The sequence below is a fragment of the Rhodnius prolixus genome, unplaced genomic scaffold (genome assembly GCF_049639745.1).
Source record: "Rhodnius prolixus isolate KJV_2025 unplaced genomic scaffold, Rpr scaffold_3, whole genome shotgun sequence".
Classification (NCBI taxonomy): domain Eukaryota; kingdom Metazoa; phylum Arthropoda; class Insecta; order Hemiptera; family Reduviidae; genus Rhodnius; species Rhodnius prolixus.
In genome coordinates this window covers 20,453,133-20,468,993 of record NW_027411603.1, presented here as the reverse complement: position 1 = coordinate 20,468,993, position 15,861 = coordinate 20,453,133, and the positions used below count along the sequence as shown (strand labels likewise).

The 15,861-nt window shown below is 30.5% G+C and overlaps 1 protein-coding gene across 3 annotated transcripts in view; it reads left to right on the top strand.

The window, feature by feature from the left end:
• LOC141452165 (aminopeptidase N-like) overlaps positions 1–15,861 on the top strand; it is a 40,433-nt gene that overhangs the window by 16,541 nt on the left and 8,031 nt on the right. Inside the window, exons 1-5 of one of the 3 annotated variants that reach the window (XM_074124069.1) lie at positions 7,731–7,929; positions 9,875–10,033; positions 10,663–11,111; positions 11,573–11,735; positions 14,499–14,647. In XM_074124069.1, the coding sequence (XP_073980170.1) occupies positions 7,927–7,929; positions 9,875–10,033; positions 10,663–11,111; positions 11,573–11,735; positions 14,499–14,647 (923 nt within the window). In that variant the 5' untranslated portion in view covers positions 7,731–7,926. Of the gene's footprint in view, positions 1–7,730; positions 7,930–8,629; positions 8,675–9,874; positions 10,034–10,662; positions 11,112–11,572; positions 11,736–14,498; positions 14,648–15,861 lie in introns of those variants that run through there. The other 2 variants (XM_074124068.1, XM_074124067.1) reach the window with 2 other exon arrangements.

Below are 15,861 nucleotides of genomic sequence, written 5' to 3'. Positions count from 1 at the left end.
ATTATGTTGTTATATCGTTAGTAAATTTCAATTAATTTAAATTTAAATCCTTATTTAAAATGGTTTAATTTTTTACACTATGATTTGCCATTTACTGAAAATAAAAAATAATTGATTTCAATAAATTATTAAATCCATCTTTTTTCAAGGATGTTTACTTTACACTTACTATTTGTTATTTATATTGCTGGACTCTTCTACAATTGCTTACCCAGTAAACTTCTAAGGGACTGCATTGAATAGCAAGCAGATCATAGTAACATTTCTAAATATAACCTGCCTGAAATACAAATGAAAACTATTTTTGGAAAGCGAAATCCTGCTTCTACAGTAATGATTAGTTTTAATTTTCACTTTTTCTTCACAAATTACGTGAGAGAAGAAAGATAAAGGATCCATCAAAGTTTCAGTTTTAATGAAAGCCATAATCTTTAAGAAGAATAAATTTCATTTTATTCCTGTCTTTACCTCATAAACTTTGTAATCAACCACTAGTAAAAACAATAAATGATAGTTTCTGTATTAGTTTACATCATGAATATAAAACGACAAAATTACCGAAATTAGCTAAAGAAGTTTTCGAATGGAAGAATAACCGAGAATTTGATACAAAAAATTTCATTCAAAAATAACGAAGTGATATTCTGTAAGATATCAAAAAAGCTAGCCTTATTGATCGCTTACTCTTTGGGAAATTTAAGTCTTACTGGTGAAGAACTGCTCGCATGTGATATTCGTCTACATTAGGATTTAGTTTTGTTTAAGAGTGCGCAATTCAAAATTATGATCGGAAAAAGATGCATTTTTATGTGAACAAAATGCTTATGAAAAATTAATAAAAGCAATGCTTGAAAAATTTGAGTAATATTATCCTTGGGAGGAAACTAAGCCCTCAGGGTGTAGCTGAATCCACACAGAAAATTGCAGTCACACTTGGCAGAAAGATTAAAATTATATTTTCCTAAAATTATGTTATTTCAATCTCCCAGGTTCAGCATCGGAAAATCTATTTCCCCGTAAAAAGCGTATTACGTTTGTAAATTGCATTACCTGTAATTTGATTTACATCAAATATTATGGCTGTTTAGATAGTTTATAAACGGTTACAACAATTTTATCAAATATATTTTAAGATTAAAGATTTTTTTTTTTTCCAAATAAGTTTATTGAAATTTACTACTGCAGGTGAGATTGCTCCTGCAGCAATTAAATGTAGAAAAAGATATAATAAAATGTGAGGCGTCACCACCCATTATCAATAAATCAATTATTGACCTTCAACGTCAAGTAAATCACATCGTCTCAGTGGGCGGTTGAGATTGTCAGGAAGTGTAAAAGATGAAAGCTGGTTGATAAAAGGATTGGGATATGACTGAAATTTCTAGGATTTATATCTTGGACGAATGGTTACAACTAAAAGAATAAATTTTATATCCTTAACAAAAATAGTTTAAAATGTTGAGTATATAAAGGTAGATTCAATGACAAAAGGTATACGAATCAGCTAGTATCTTAACATTTCATTTATTTAAACATTTCATACTTCAGCTCATAAATTCAGTCATTTGGAAACGCACGAAAAAGCTTATGTTTTATTCAAGTTTTAAAAACCATTATATCATTTTACCGCAATAAATTTTCATTAATAGTAAGTTGAATGTTATGTAAGTAAGCCCTGATCCCCATCATCGTATCAAATTTTATCAAAATTGGCACATCTCCAAAAGACATATCTGCATGAAATTCTAAATCTAATGACACCTCATTTATGATCATCGCGCGTTTAGGCGCTACGTTTTTTACAACAAAAAGAAGTTAACAACAAGACGTTTTTGCCCCTTTTTGGGCAACTTTTTTTCTTAAAATTTATTAAATGTACTTTTAAAAAAATTATTCTTATAGAAGTAGGATTTGCCCTAGATTTTAACAAAAATTTGGGAATTTTATCTTTTATAGAAGAAGAGAAAAAAAAAATTGTCAAAGTTGGGTATTTGTCAACGTTACGCTTTTTCGTCAATCAACCCTTGTACAACTGTCCTCACCGGTAAGTAATTTATCGCATTCAGTGAAACCAATCTATGGACGAGTATATTTTTAAAATTATTTCATTCCATGTTTAAGAAAAAGTTTTTTATTTTTTACTCAAATGTAATTGTTATTCAGGGTGATCCATTTAAAACGCACCAATCGCTAATAACTTTTTAGGAAAGCGGAATTTCAAAAAAAACTCACGAAGTAAACTATATGTTTTTTTTTGGTCTAGTTTTCAAATTTTCCACCCCTGTTGCTATAACTTTATTTTTCGCGAAGTTACGGCTAAAAACCCGATTAGGGTTACATAAGGACCACTGGTTTTGACAATGATTATGAAAACCACATAGAAAACTGTGAAAAATGACGTTAACCCCGTTTCGATATCCCTAATATTAGTTGAGATATTAAAGATCAAAGTTACAATTTTATCTATTCATGAACGGTTTTCAATATTAATTTTCCACCAGAAATACACGTTTTGGGAGGTCCTTTGACTGCAAAAAATGTTATTGGTGACGCAAAGTAAAAAAAATAATAATAATTGAAGATTTTAAAACATGTAGTGTAATGTAATGGTTGTGGAGAATCAGAATAAATTTATTTTATCATCAAATAAAAGCAATCATCACATCATTTTAATGCACCCAGTATGCAAGACTTCTTGACCTATGATTACGGTAAGAATCTCTTGCCAGGGTGTGGTCTAGTGGTCAAAAGCGTGGCTTTGTAAGTGGGAGTTCCCCAGTTCGAATACCGCGTGTGCCGTCATTCTTATTACTCAAAAAAAATCATTCTACTTTTTTTAATAAAGTGTAGTCAGACGCGGGATTCGAGCTGGGGATCTCCCACTTACAAAGCCACGCTCTTGACCACTAGACGAACACCCGCCCATCCCTGGCAAGATATTCTTACCGTAATCATAGGTCAAGAAGTCTTGCATACTGGGTGAGCTAAAATGATGTGATGATTGCTTTAGTTTGATGATAAAACAAATTTATTCTGATTCTCCACAACCATTATATTACACTACATGTTTTGAAATCTTCAATTATTATCATTTTTTTTTTCTGGTGCAAAATTAATATTGAAAACTGTTCACGAATAGATAAAATTGTAACTTTGATCTTAAATATCTCGACAAATATTAGGGATATCGAAACGGAGTCAACGTCATTTTTCACAGTTTTCTATGCAGTTTTCATAAACGTTGTCGAAAACAAGAGGTCCTTATGTAACCCCAATCAGGTTTTCGGCCGTAACTCCGCGAAAAATAAAGTTACAGCATCGGGGATGAAAAATTTGAAAACTAGACCAAAAAAAAAAAGATCTAGTTTACTTCGTGAATTTTTTCGAAATTCCGCTTTCCTAAAAAGTTATTAGCAATTGGTGCGTTTTAAATGGATCACCCTGTATAGTCCAGCAAATTTCCATAGAAATTAGGAGATCGGTACGATTACAATATAAATAACAACTTAAGTAGAATATTAATTGTTAGTACGGGGTTTACAAAAATTGAGTATAAAGTTAGTATAAAGTTAATACAACTTTTATTTCTTACAGTTAATAAAGAATGCGTGTGGATATGTAAATACTTTTTATTACATTTAAATAATATTCATATTATATTCATTCATAGAATATTCATTATTTACTTTCTTGCATTAAAAATAAAATAAATCTGTATATATATTAAACAGGAATACTGATATTTTGCGAACAAATCACTAGTTTACGCTTAGATTAGATAGAAAGCCGTCGGAATAAAACATTTTATGTTGCATAATGCGGTTAAGTAATCAATCAATTGCAACATTTTTTTTCTGTAAGACTGTTATTATTTTATAATTTATTTAGGAAAGAACTTTTAATAAACCATAATTAATTGAATTGTTAAATCAAAATATTAGTAAAACGTAGTTTGTTAGTGAAATCTAACGTTAATGGCTGGAGATTTCTCTAAAATGCCCTAACAGCTGAACAAGTTATTTTATCTTCTAAACCTTCATATTACTACATCAAGTTGTAGTTTGATCTGTTTTATTTTAAGATAAAATCGCAAAAAAAAACCACAAACTCGCGTGCACAAAGAGTTAAGTAAGACAATTATAGGAGAGCCGCACACCAAAAATTATTTATTTCAGGATACTCTGCAAACACATTTTCAAATTTGGCAATATTACTTCTTATGAATAAATAAATGTATAATTGGCCGAAATAAAAATAAATCAGTGTCTTCTAAAATTTATTTGTATAAATCTAATTTAAGAATAACAATATGATCAATTCAAATGTGGGAAATGTTTTTGTTTTTGTTTTGTTCGGAAGTATGACGTTTTCAGCTAGTATTGTACATATTCGTGAACCAACTATCACAAAACGAAAAGTAACAGGTGTTCAAACTTGATTTTCTTTTAAGCACTGTTATAGGATTAGATAAAAACTGGAAGTAAAATCTTATCGCAATCTGAAAATCCTATCTAATCTTAAAATCTTATCATTTTTCCGCGGTTTTTTTCCAGAATAATTCTGAAAACTTTTGACTATCTAACATCTTAATTTCTATTCAATATGTAGCCGTAACTTTCCATTTAAAGTTAAAGCCAAGGTATTTTAAGTGTTGTTTTCACTTTTTACAATTGTGCACCTTATAAATTTCATTGCACATAATTCAGTGTTTATACAGAGCATCACCATGTTTAATTTGTCTGGTTTCACTTGTATCATTCCTGCGTTACTTGAGAAAACAAATGGTACTCCTACAAGTTTTTGTCGCCTTCAGTTTTATTTAAATATTAGCCATGTTCACACCACAGTAAAATAGTGGTAGCCAATAATAATAATAAACACAACTCTATTTTTAGGTATCTGTAAAAATGCCTGTTGCGGAACCCATCTTTCGTGAGACAGTAAAATTATCTTTTTCATTTTCATTTCCTCACTTTGAACAGCTGGTGAAGATATTTCCATCTTCTTCCTGATTTATCATGATCAACTTATGATCCGTCTAATTTTACAAGCATTTTTCAAGCATATTACTTTCTAACTCAAAAACAAAACAAAAAAAATGTAAATATATTTAGGGTTTTTCGATTTGATACTACCTGTTTCATATTTTTATAAATTGCAGTGAACTTGATGTTTAGACTGCATATAAAAATGCAAACAATGTATTCAATTTTAAATCAAATCAAATTTTATTGTTTTTGATTAATACAACTTATAACAAGAGTTAGGCACAGTATAGAAAAATTAACTTAAGTATTAACTAAATAATAATCTGTTCAATATATGTATATAATGCATAAATAAATTTACCAAATAATTTTAGTATAATAAATAAAAATTAAATCACTGTTAATAAAAGTAAAACCATAAAGGTCAAGAAAAATCTAAATCAATGCCATATGGCAAAGTATGTATCCAATTTATTACAAATAGATGGATCATCATTTAATACAAAAAAGCGTTACTTCGTACAAAATCAAAATATACAAAAAAAGATGCCAAAGCTTGCTGTGCCGAGTCATGGAGATCCCAAACCGTGCGTTACAAAATAAAATAAATATCACATCGTCTAGATAAGCGAACTATCCTCAAACATGTCCTTTACCTGTAAGTGTGTAAAGGAGTAATGAGTGTAAAGAGAATATAGTGTAAATAGTGTGGAGAGTAAAGGGTATAGACAGTGGCGTTAACAGCGTAAAGATAAGAGTTTGCGGGTTAAAAAAATCCTATTCCAACTCCATGTGGTACGCCTTCGATAATTCTCACTGGCGAGTGGGCAATCAAGGATTGTTGGGAAGAACTCAAAACTGTGGCGGAGACATTCTTTCTAAAGGAAGGAAACCCCGTAAACCTGGCCTGACGTTGCAAGTTGAAGCAACAGTTTTCTTGTTCTTCAGAAAAAAAGCTTCAAACCGCTAAAAAAAAACCTTAAATATTTATCTTTTTTAATTTACCTTTCTTGGTAATTTGGATATTTAAATCCAGCCTTTTAGAATTCATCTTAAGAAAAGTAAAAACTGAAACAAATTTAAATAAAAGCCATTTATTTTAGAGGAGTAATGTTTAATTGACTCGCTCGTTGAGAACTGCCTCTTAAGGATGATTAGAACGCCCTGAAACAGGTGGAGTTGAACCTTATGTACAGTAATTCTAAACTGGTGAGCTATATGTTGTGGTTTTGTATGTAGTAGAAATAAATGTTATGTAAATTTACTGTACAGCTCAGATAAATGGCCTAGGTGATAAATGGTAGTACTGAACTGTGATGTCCGTAGGGTCGTATAACTTCCCAAGTAACCTGGACATGCAATAGTTCCCCCTAGCTGGTCAACCTAGAAGTGAAGCTAGCGAATGAAAAGCTAAAGAAGATAACTGTTTACCCTGGTTCGTACATATTACTACGCATGGATCCTGACAGGAAGGCCAAAAGAGTGGCACAGGTTTATTTTGGACTAAGAGGGACGGAGAGGTCGGCCGCGGTCGAGATGGTGTGAAGAAAGCTTGCGAAAAGATAGGAGGCTACTTGGTGTAACCGGAAAGCATTAAGTAAAGTATGGAGGAAGGTGTACAGAAAGGAAACCTCACACCTTAAGCTGTGTAGGCGTGGTCATGATTAAAGTGATGATGATGATGATGATGGTGATATAAAAATCGTTAAATGATTCACACTTACAGTTAAGTGACTTTACGATGTTTTTCAACGAATTTAGTTTTCATCATATTATGTAGGTGTTAAAACAGAATATTTTACAAAAATGGCGCGTTACAAAAAAAAAAAAAAAATTCAAAGCTGCCATTCAAGAAAACCTCGAAAATAAAGTATCTTAAAAAGAATTTCAAACAAAAACCCTCTAAAGTTTTTATAAAACAAATTAAAAGAATCAGCTGTATTTTTTATTTAAAAAAAAGAAAAAAAGGAAAATTAAAAAAAAAACAAAATCTTCAGCAATGCATTTCTGCAACACACAATTTTAACATTACTACTATCCTCGTTTAAGAACTTTGATACTTGGGTTTGTAATCTCTACTGGTACCTTAAGTGTTCCTTTGGCACAAAATAACTATTATTGTCCATAATATCACTATTATTTACACAGTTTAGGGCCCAAATCAGGTTCAGCGATAACCCCGTTTAAACCAACGAACTTTTGTTGCGCTGCCTGTATAAAGTCATGCTATTTTTAATATTATTACTATCTTATATGTTTCTTTCTCTAAATACCTTCTACTTGGAGACGGATGTTGGCGCAGTGGTTATGAAGAAGCGTTGGATAATTGAGAGATCCAAAGTTTGATTTCCGCGTGGAGCTACTTTTTTTACCTTCAGTAAAAATTTTAATGGTCAACTATGTGCTTCTGCCCCTGTTCCACGGTACCTAATTTGGTAGTTGGAAAAGTAGGCCCGTCTAAAAAAAAAAAAAAAAAAATAGGCGATCATTTTGTTTTCTCTTTGTTTTATTGCCTGCTTGTCGATTGCCCTTTGTAGGGTCACAGTCCTATGCATACATTCCTTCATATTTATTTTCAAGTAATCTTTTGTTTTAGGTCTGAATTGTTATATGGAAAATTTTTTAGGCCGTTTAATCCCTCAAACTAATTTTAAAGATGATTAAATATCCTTCAAAATAGTTGCTAAAAGTATGATTGTTGCCAAACGGTTTCCATAGAAACGAGTATTTTTTTTTTGTAATTTAATTTAAGATTAAACAAAGACACTATAAATTTAATTTAGTACTAAGTTTTGCATCATCATATTATTTACTAGCCTCAATCAAGCTTTACCTGTTTTATTTCTAACACGCAAAACTGTTGGGAGTGCCATTGACAGACTGTGAGTATTGCAGAACTTCAGTTTAACTCTCTACAGTCACGCACAGATGATCCTTTATGGTAATTGAGTTATGTGCAAATCAACTTTCATTCAGAATAATTCCAGTTAAGCCAGTTATAAGTTTCATGAGTAATTTCATTACATTACATGATGTGTGGGTAATACTCACAGCAACAATTACACCGAACACCAAAATTTCAACTCTATTATTTCCAGACATAAATCTGATATTATTTTTGTGTTGCTATAAAAAGAATAAAAAATACACGGTTTTATTGAAATTTTTGACCTTGTAAGTTATGCAAAATAAGCTAGAGATTTCTATAAAATCCTAGTTTGTTTTAATAGCTTCATTATTTTACACAAAATCTCTTCCATTTAATAAATTATTCGTGTATGTACATATGTACATTCTCATCGTCAACATAGACAAATTTTTTCATCAGGTATTTTTAATGATAAGTAAACACTTGTTTATGGAACATTTGGATGTTAATTAATGGTTCAAGAACTATAAAAACGCAAATACAAAGGAGTAACTGAGTAATTCAAAGTTTATTTACTTTTGAGTGAATTCAAATAAATAATTTTTGCAGAAACTATTTTGTAACTATCCTTTCTGCGAAATTACACTTTTTAAACAAGTAAGCATGAAATGAACCCCCCCTTTTTTTTAAGCAAAATCATCAATTTTTGCCCGTTCTGTTCATTTTTCAAAGTAACATATTTTGTAATTTATCTTTTCCTTCTTTGCATTTAACTTTTAAATGTCAGATGTATGCAACATCATTGGATTCAAATCAGGTATGCTAGTTGCTTTGGAATCACTTTTGAACAATTATGCAGCAATCATCATTTATTAGCAACACTAAAAACTCGTTAACCTCATAAAACTTGAAATTTCTTAAGATTCCAGTTTTGGACGTGCTCTGCTCTTCAAAATATCTCCATAATCTGTTTGATCGATTGTCCCTCTAATAAAAACTAAATTGCCAACACCATAAGCTGAAAAGCACCCCCTCACAAGCACTTATTCTCTCCTTGTTTACAGTTTGAAACAATTTTTACTATTTTTTTTGTTTAATTCTGAGCTCCATTGCCCTCATTACTAGAATTTAGTAATGACAGAATTACAGAAATCATTACTAGAATTGCAGTTATGATTCGATTTCGCAATAGATTTCTTTACTGTTTGTAACTGAATAGAAAACAAACGACCTCGACCAAGGCAAAACTATACAAATCACTGAATTCTGTGTCCATTTGATATTAAAAAAAAACAGTTACGGTTGACTGAAACCACTAATTCCATAATTTTGGTGGTAAAGATCTTACTTTGGTTATTGTTCGATGTTGTCTTTGTAGTTCAGAGTCCGACCTATTCTTTCCAGCAAGGATTTGGTTAACCGAATCCATGGGCGCGACTTATTGCGACAGTCCAATATGGATTTATATTTTTATTCTTTTTTAATTAAGGGGCGTTAGACGTTGGAATAATAAAATCAGTACAGCGCACGACCACTTGGTTGATCTTGCACTTACTTGTATTAATATATTGTTATTATTTCTTCTTTTCTTTTTTTTTTTGACGCGTTATTCGCGATTGAGCTGGTACTTTCTCAGTAAACTGCAAGCCTCTGGTTCATTACACACAACAGTGGCCATTGGGCACCACTGGCCAATATACTGCAAGAGACCTCCAGGAAAAGAAAAATCTAAAGACGTCCAGCCGATCTGGAACGCGGTAATGCCCTCGCACTTCTAAAGGAGATTTCTAAAAATATAGCAATCAGTTAGTTCATATGGTTTACCATACATTCTTAAGTTTGTTTTCAAGGATTTAAATAACTGAGAAGATATTTTTATCTTGAAGAGTAGTGGATGTAAGAAAATTAACTTCATAATCACCGTTAACTATTGCAACCCCTATGCTTGTAAATGCTTAATTTCAACATTGTTTTCGCCATTCCATTTTCTTATAAATCCTTTGATCTTTATTTTCAGATGTGGCTGTTGTTAACATTTGCCTTTTGCTTTAGCAGTGTACAATCTTTGCCTGGATATCGCTTACCTGGAGATGTGATCCCACAGAACTACCGACTAGAATGTTTGGCCGACATAGAAGAGCCAAATTTTAATTTTAGTGGAAAAGTTTGGATTAAGGTGAAAAAGATATACTTACTTTTTTTAAAAAAAGTTATTTCATTGCTTCTAGCTTATTTAAAGTTGGAGGGTGAATAATTATTTATTCATCAGAATTTAGATTCAGCAAAGTTATCTTTTAAAAAAATAATAATGAAAATAAGAAGAAGTATTTAATTACAAATTAGACCATCAATTGCTTTACAACGTAGGTAGTTTTCAGTATTTATTTTGTTTGCATAATTTTTATATGTAATTAAAATAAAATCACTTGTTTTCATGACGCTTTTACCATACACTACGCAACATTTCTGTAAGACTTCGACTTCACTTTCCTAGAAATCTTCTCGAAAATTCATTGCGGTCTGGTGCTCTTATAATAAATATAAGAGTTCGTTTTTGCAACTTGATATCCTCTAATCTCAACGGGCCAGAGATCTCATACCGCAGTGATTTCATCGAAAAGAAAGGTCCTTTCCACTTCTCCCTGACGCAGTCTGCACTGTGGCTCTAAAGAAATCAACCGTATCCTGTCAAGAAAAGATACTAACGATTCCTTTATCGTTATATTTTCACAAATCTTTTTACAAGTCCAAAAATTGAATTTTGATTATCAGAATCGCATTTATTTTATAACCTTGTGGTTTCAGATTCAATGTGTGAAGCCAACAAATACAATAATACTGCACTCAGTAGGTCTGGAAATCCCAGAAGAAGAAGTTGAATTGAAAGAAATAGATACCGAAGAAAATGTGGTTGCCCAAATACCTATAATACAGCAGAGACTTGTACCTGAGAATGAATTTTACATTATCAAATTAGAACAAAATCTTAAATCTGGAAAAACTTATATCTTGTATATGCCATTTAGTAGTTCTCTTAAAGAAGAACTTGTTGGTTTCTATAGAAGTAAATATTTTGATAAAGCTTCTAACGCAACCAGATGGTTAGGTGTTACACAATTCGAAGCAACATATGCTCGCAAAGCTTTCCCATGTTTTGATGAACCAGAGATGAAAGCCAAGTTTAGTATCAGAATTGGACACAAGGATAAATTCAAGTCGATTAGCAATATGCCCTTAATAAAAACTTCGCCAGTGTAAGTTTTAAAACTTATTTTTTAATATTTTTATACCCTAAACTTTTCCGTTAATAATGTATTGCTTCTTGTCGCGTTGAAGTGTAGTTAAAATGTATACGAATTATTTTATTTTTATTTACTTTATCAATGTTATTTATTTATTTTATTTCATTTATTTATTTTTTTGAAATTTGGAATATTCAACTTATGACATGACATTGCTGAAATCGTTTTGAAAATAAAGTTTGACTTTTTATTTTAAACCACCGAACAGTTTAAAGTTCGCTTGAGAGACACCACGTTACCCCTACATTAATCTTCTCTTTCCCTAACTAATTGGAACATACTAAATTACTAATGCAAAGTTAGCAATGTACAGTATTTACTTTCACAATACAATTATCCCAGAGTTTTAGTTATTTTTCATTACAATATCCCAAGTATTTCACAATCTGCTAACATTTTAAAATCCTTTCTAGTGAAAATAAAGAAGAATGGACCTGGAGTGAATTTGAAGAATCTGTTCCTATGTCAACTTACTTAGTTGCCTATTTAGTTGGAGATTTTGAGTACAGAGAGGCGCCACTGAGAGAGAACAATGTAACCTTCAGAATTTGGAGCAGAAAAGAAGCTATAGATCAGGTTTGGGTTCAACATAAATAACATATCATGCACAGTTTAAATACATTTATTTATTCAAAAATCTTCCAATCTAAACCCTCTGCAGATTATCTCTATTCCTTCCCACACACTATTCCATCACAGAACAGAAAATATAAAACTACGATATTTTTTTTCAAAATATCTCTCTCTCTCTCTCTCTCTCTCTCTATATATATATATATATATATATATATAATATCTGGCGCAAAGTATCAGTACCTAGTGTAAATTTCAATTTTTTAAGCTTTTTATGTGCCTTTTTAGCCTCAAATGGTTAATTTGTGGTAGATTAGAAGTTTTATTGTTGAAGGATCATGCATACGGTTGTAATAAGCAGCTTCGGCTTGAGTCTCTAGTTGTTCGGCTGGCCTTAAGGAGTTACAATTTCTTTTAAAGAGTCTTATTATTCTAGATCAAATAAGTGCTAGGAAATCCCTAATAAATTTTGTCTGGTCTCTAGGAGGTTGAGACTTAAGATAGGAAATCAAGGCTGCTTATATTTTTTAAAAACAACCTATTTCGCTATGTGAAAGAATGTAATAATAAGAATAATAATTTATTTATTTCGTATTTGGAGAGACCCATTCAAATTGGAGTTATGCTCCCTTGAATTCATACAATACAGATAAAGTGCACAATCTGACAGACAAAACACAAAAAATAACAATAAATAATAATCCAAAAATTAAAAACCGCAAAGAGGAAAATAAAAGAAAAATAATAATAAATCTTCCAACATAACAACATTAACTGCATTAATAATTTATTAATGTAAATAACTAATCATAATAAATCATATGAAACTAAAGGTACTCTTTCATAAACATTTGTAAATAATTTCTTGTAACTAATAGTAATAATAATAATAATAATAACAATAATAATAATAATAAAGAAATAAAACTTACAAACTATCAGAAAAATATTTGAACTTCAACGCTGAATGTACTAAATTATATAAATTATTCAATTTTTCTATATCATAGATAACTAGTAAATTCTGTAAATTTTCCTCATTTCCTAAAGTAGATTTCAAATGCATAACTAAATATTTCTTTCTAATATTTTCAAATATAAGGCAAATTAATAATAAAACATTATTAAATTCTTTTAAATTTCGTAGATCAGAAATAATTTCATCATTAACTGGCTATTTTATATAAAATGAATTATTGTTTGAATTAATTGCAGAATTAATATTTATGGAAATATTGTGATTTCTGACTTTCTCTGGATGTTAGAAATTTCTTTTTCAAATAAATCTACATTAGTCATGTGAAGAATGTTTTTCAGCTCCAATTGGGAGTAGTTTTAATTAAAATTGTGAAAACCAACTAAATAGTATGTTATTTGTAGAAGCAGAATCCAATTCAACCAATTTTTGCGGACACAATCTAGGCAGACTTTCAGCTTCCATCTTTTTCATTTTAATTAACCAATTACACACTCTCTTAATAACCAAATGTACCTGTTTCCAAGCGAACTAAATAGTTGGCATATTTCGGGACCAATTTAAAACTGCTTTAAAAAATTGCGTACTTATAATATCAATTTTATTGCTGTATAATGGCGCCCAAATCTCAGATGATTAGAGTATGGTCGAACCAATTAGTGATCTAAAGAGTTCAAATTTTGTTTCCCAAGCGTCCGATTTAGATTTAATTAATATATCTCTAGCTTTTGCTGAAGCGATCTTGGACTTTTTAAAGAACTCTTCTACTACCACTTGAAGATGAAAAAGTAACACCTCGCTTATTGAATCTATTGCAAATTTCAATTTTCATTATTATAATAAAAAGCTTGTGATTCCATAACTCCATCACCTCTTCTAAATGGTGCAATTTTACTTTTAGAAATATTAATCTTAAGAGAGTTATTAAAGCCATAATTTTATAAAACTTAAATTTACTATTAATCCCAGACCAACTATAATAATCAATTAAAGCCAAATCGTCAGCATATTATAGAGCCGAAATATCTTTATCATTTTTAACTTGTATGCCTTCGCAGCGGCTATTTTGTAAAAAGAGAATTAGGTCACTAATATATAAAGAGAAAAGCAGGGTGACAAGGAGTATCCCTGTAGTACACCCTGTGACACCTCTACCCTGTATTCTCCTTGGTCTTTTAAAATTATTGTTGCCTTATTGTATAAGTCTATTAATAAGTTCAATACCGACTACTCAAACCAATCTCATGCAATTTAGGCCATTGCTTATCTTATGATTTGGCTTATACCAAAGCCCTCTGAAAATTGATAAATGCCACGTAAACTGACCTCTTTTCCATTCGCAATCCAATATGTGTAGCCGAAGACAAAATAAAGATATTATTAGTGTAGCAATGTGGAGCTGATTGAATGATCTGATCAAATTTGGCACAAACATTCTAAATATGCACCAACTTGAAAAAAAAAGCGAGGTTCTGGTTGATCTTCAGTATTGATGAGAATACTCTGATCGAAGCTCTAGAGAACGTACATCAATTTAACCTATTCATCAACTATCGCCTGAACTGTGTTTGAGCAATCTACAATTAAATTAAATGTTTTCGTAAACTTGTATTATTTTTACTTTTTAGCAAACTCAGAAAATTTATTTAAAAAAGAGTGAAGACCTATTATTTAAAATAGTCTTAACTGGAAATTTAAATTGCAAATTCTGGAAAACAAAAATATTCCCGAAAGGGAATGTTCTTTATTTCCTACAACAATTCTAAAATTCTTTATTTTTTTTCTATTAGGTCGAATTAGCAAAGAATGTTGGACCTGAAATCTTAGAATACTATGAGCATTACTTTGATGTTAAGTATCCATTACCTAAGCAAGATATGGCAGCTATACCAGATTTCAGTGCGGGAGCTATGGAAAACTGGGGTCTGATAACTTATAGGTAATTTAAATAAGGTTAATGTTTAATTTTAATAAATTGTTTTTTAAACATTAATTTAAAAATGTATAGTGCTTACAATATTAAATATAACATTAAATATACAATATTGAATGTAATATTTTGTGATGTGAATAATAATTTTAATTAATAAAGTAATAACCATCCGTACAAAGATAGTGGCTCAAAACTACTCCTTTGATCAGAATGAGAAAAATTTAAGTATTACCAAAAACAAAAAAAAAGGTAAATGGTAAGGTTCGAATTGGTTCTTAGAGGTTTCGGATCTTCTTCCATCATTTTTAAAGTTTTTTAGAAACCAATATAACAATAAATTGATTATTTCTTTGATTTTATGACCTCAGTATTTGCAAATACAGTTGTGTTTACAACTGCCCCTCCAGTTTACAAGAAATAAATGCGGAATAAAATACATACTAATCATTAAAAGTTATGATAGTAATTATACGAACATCAGTAAAATGTTAATTATTTTAGTAAATCAGCTAAGACTGAATTAATCAGTGATATAGTTCTCTTTAACCCAAATTGTTTTCTTATTTAAATATTTGCAGAAATTATAATGTTCAATTTCGCTAATTTTTTTTATAATATTCGATTTGAAGTTTTAATTTAATCTGAACTCGAATTTCATAAAAATGTCGTATGCGACACCGTAGTAGATTTAAGAACTGGCCTCATCCATTGAAGTAACTTTACAGCCTGTTCGCATGTACTTTTAAAGCCATTTCCGGAATTAAATGTCGTTTTGGAAATAGCATCGATAACAGCTAGTTGATACTTGTAACATCTGTTGCCTGAATGAAAAATAATCAAATCTGAATCAATGTTCGTTCCACAGATCGCTGGAAGTTGATTTGATTATTTATATAATAACATATTCACTAATTGTTTTTTGAACTTCAGCTAAATTAAATACGACATAGAATTCCGTATAAAGTGATAGGGTCAGCTACCATCGACATAGGCTATAGTCAAGGCAATTTTGGGCAGTATTTTTGTCTTCATAATGTGGTGACTAAAGCTGATAGAGCTATCAGGAAGCTTCATGAAGTAAATCAAGCAATCGACTTGAAAATGAAGTTGAAGAAATAAGATTCGTTGATTAAATTTTGTCTGTCAAAGAATAAAGCAACTTCATATCTCTCTCTGAATTACAAAATTTAAATTAATATTCCTTTCTATACCTAGGTTTG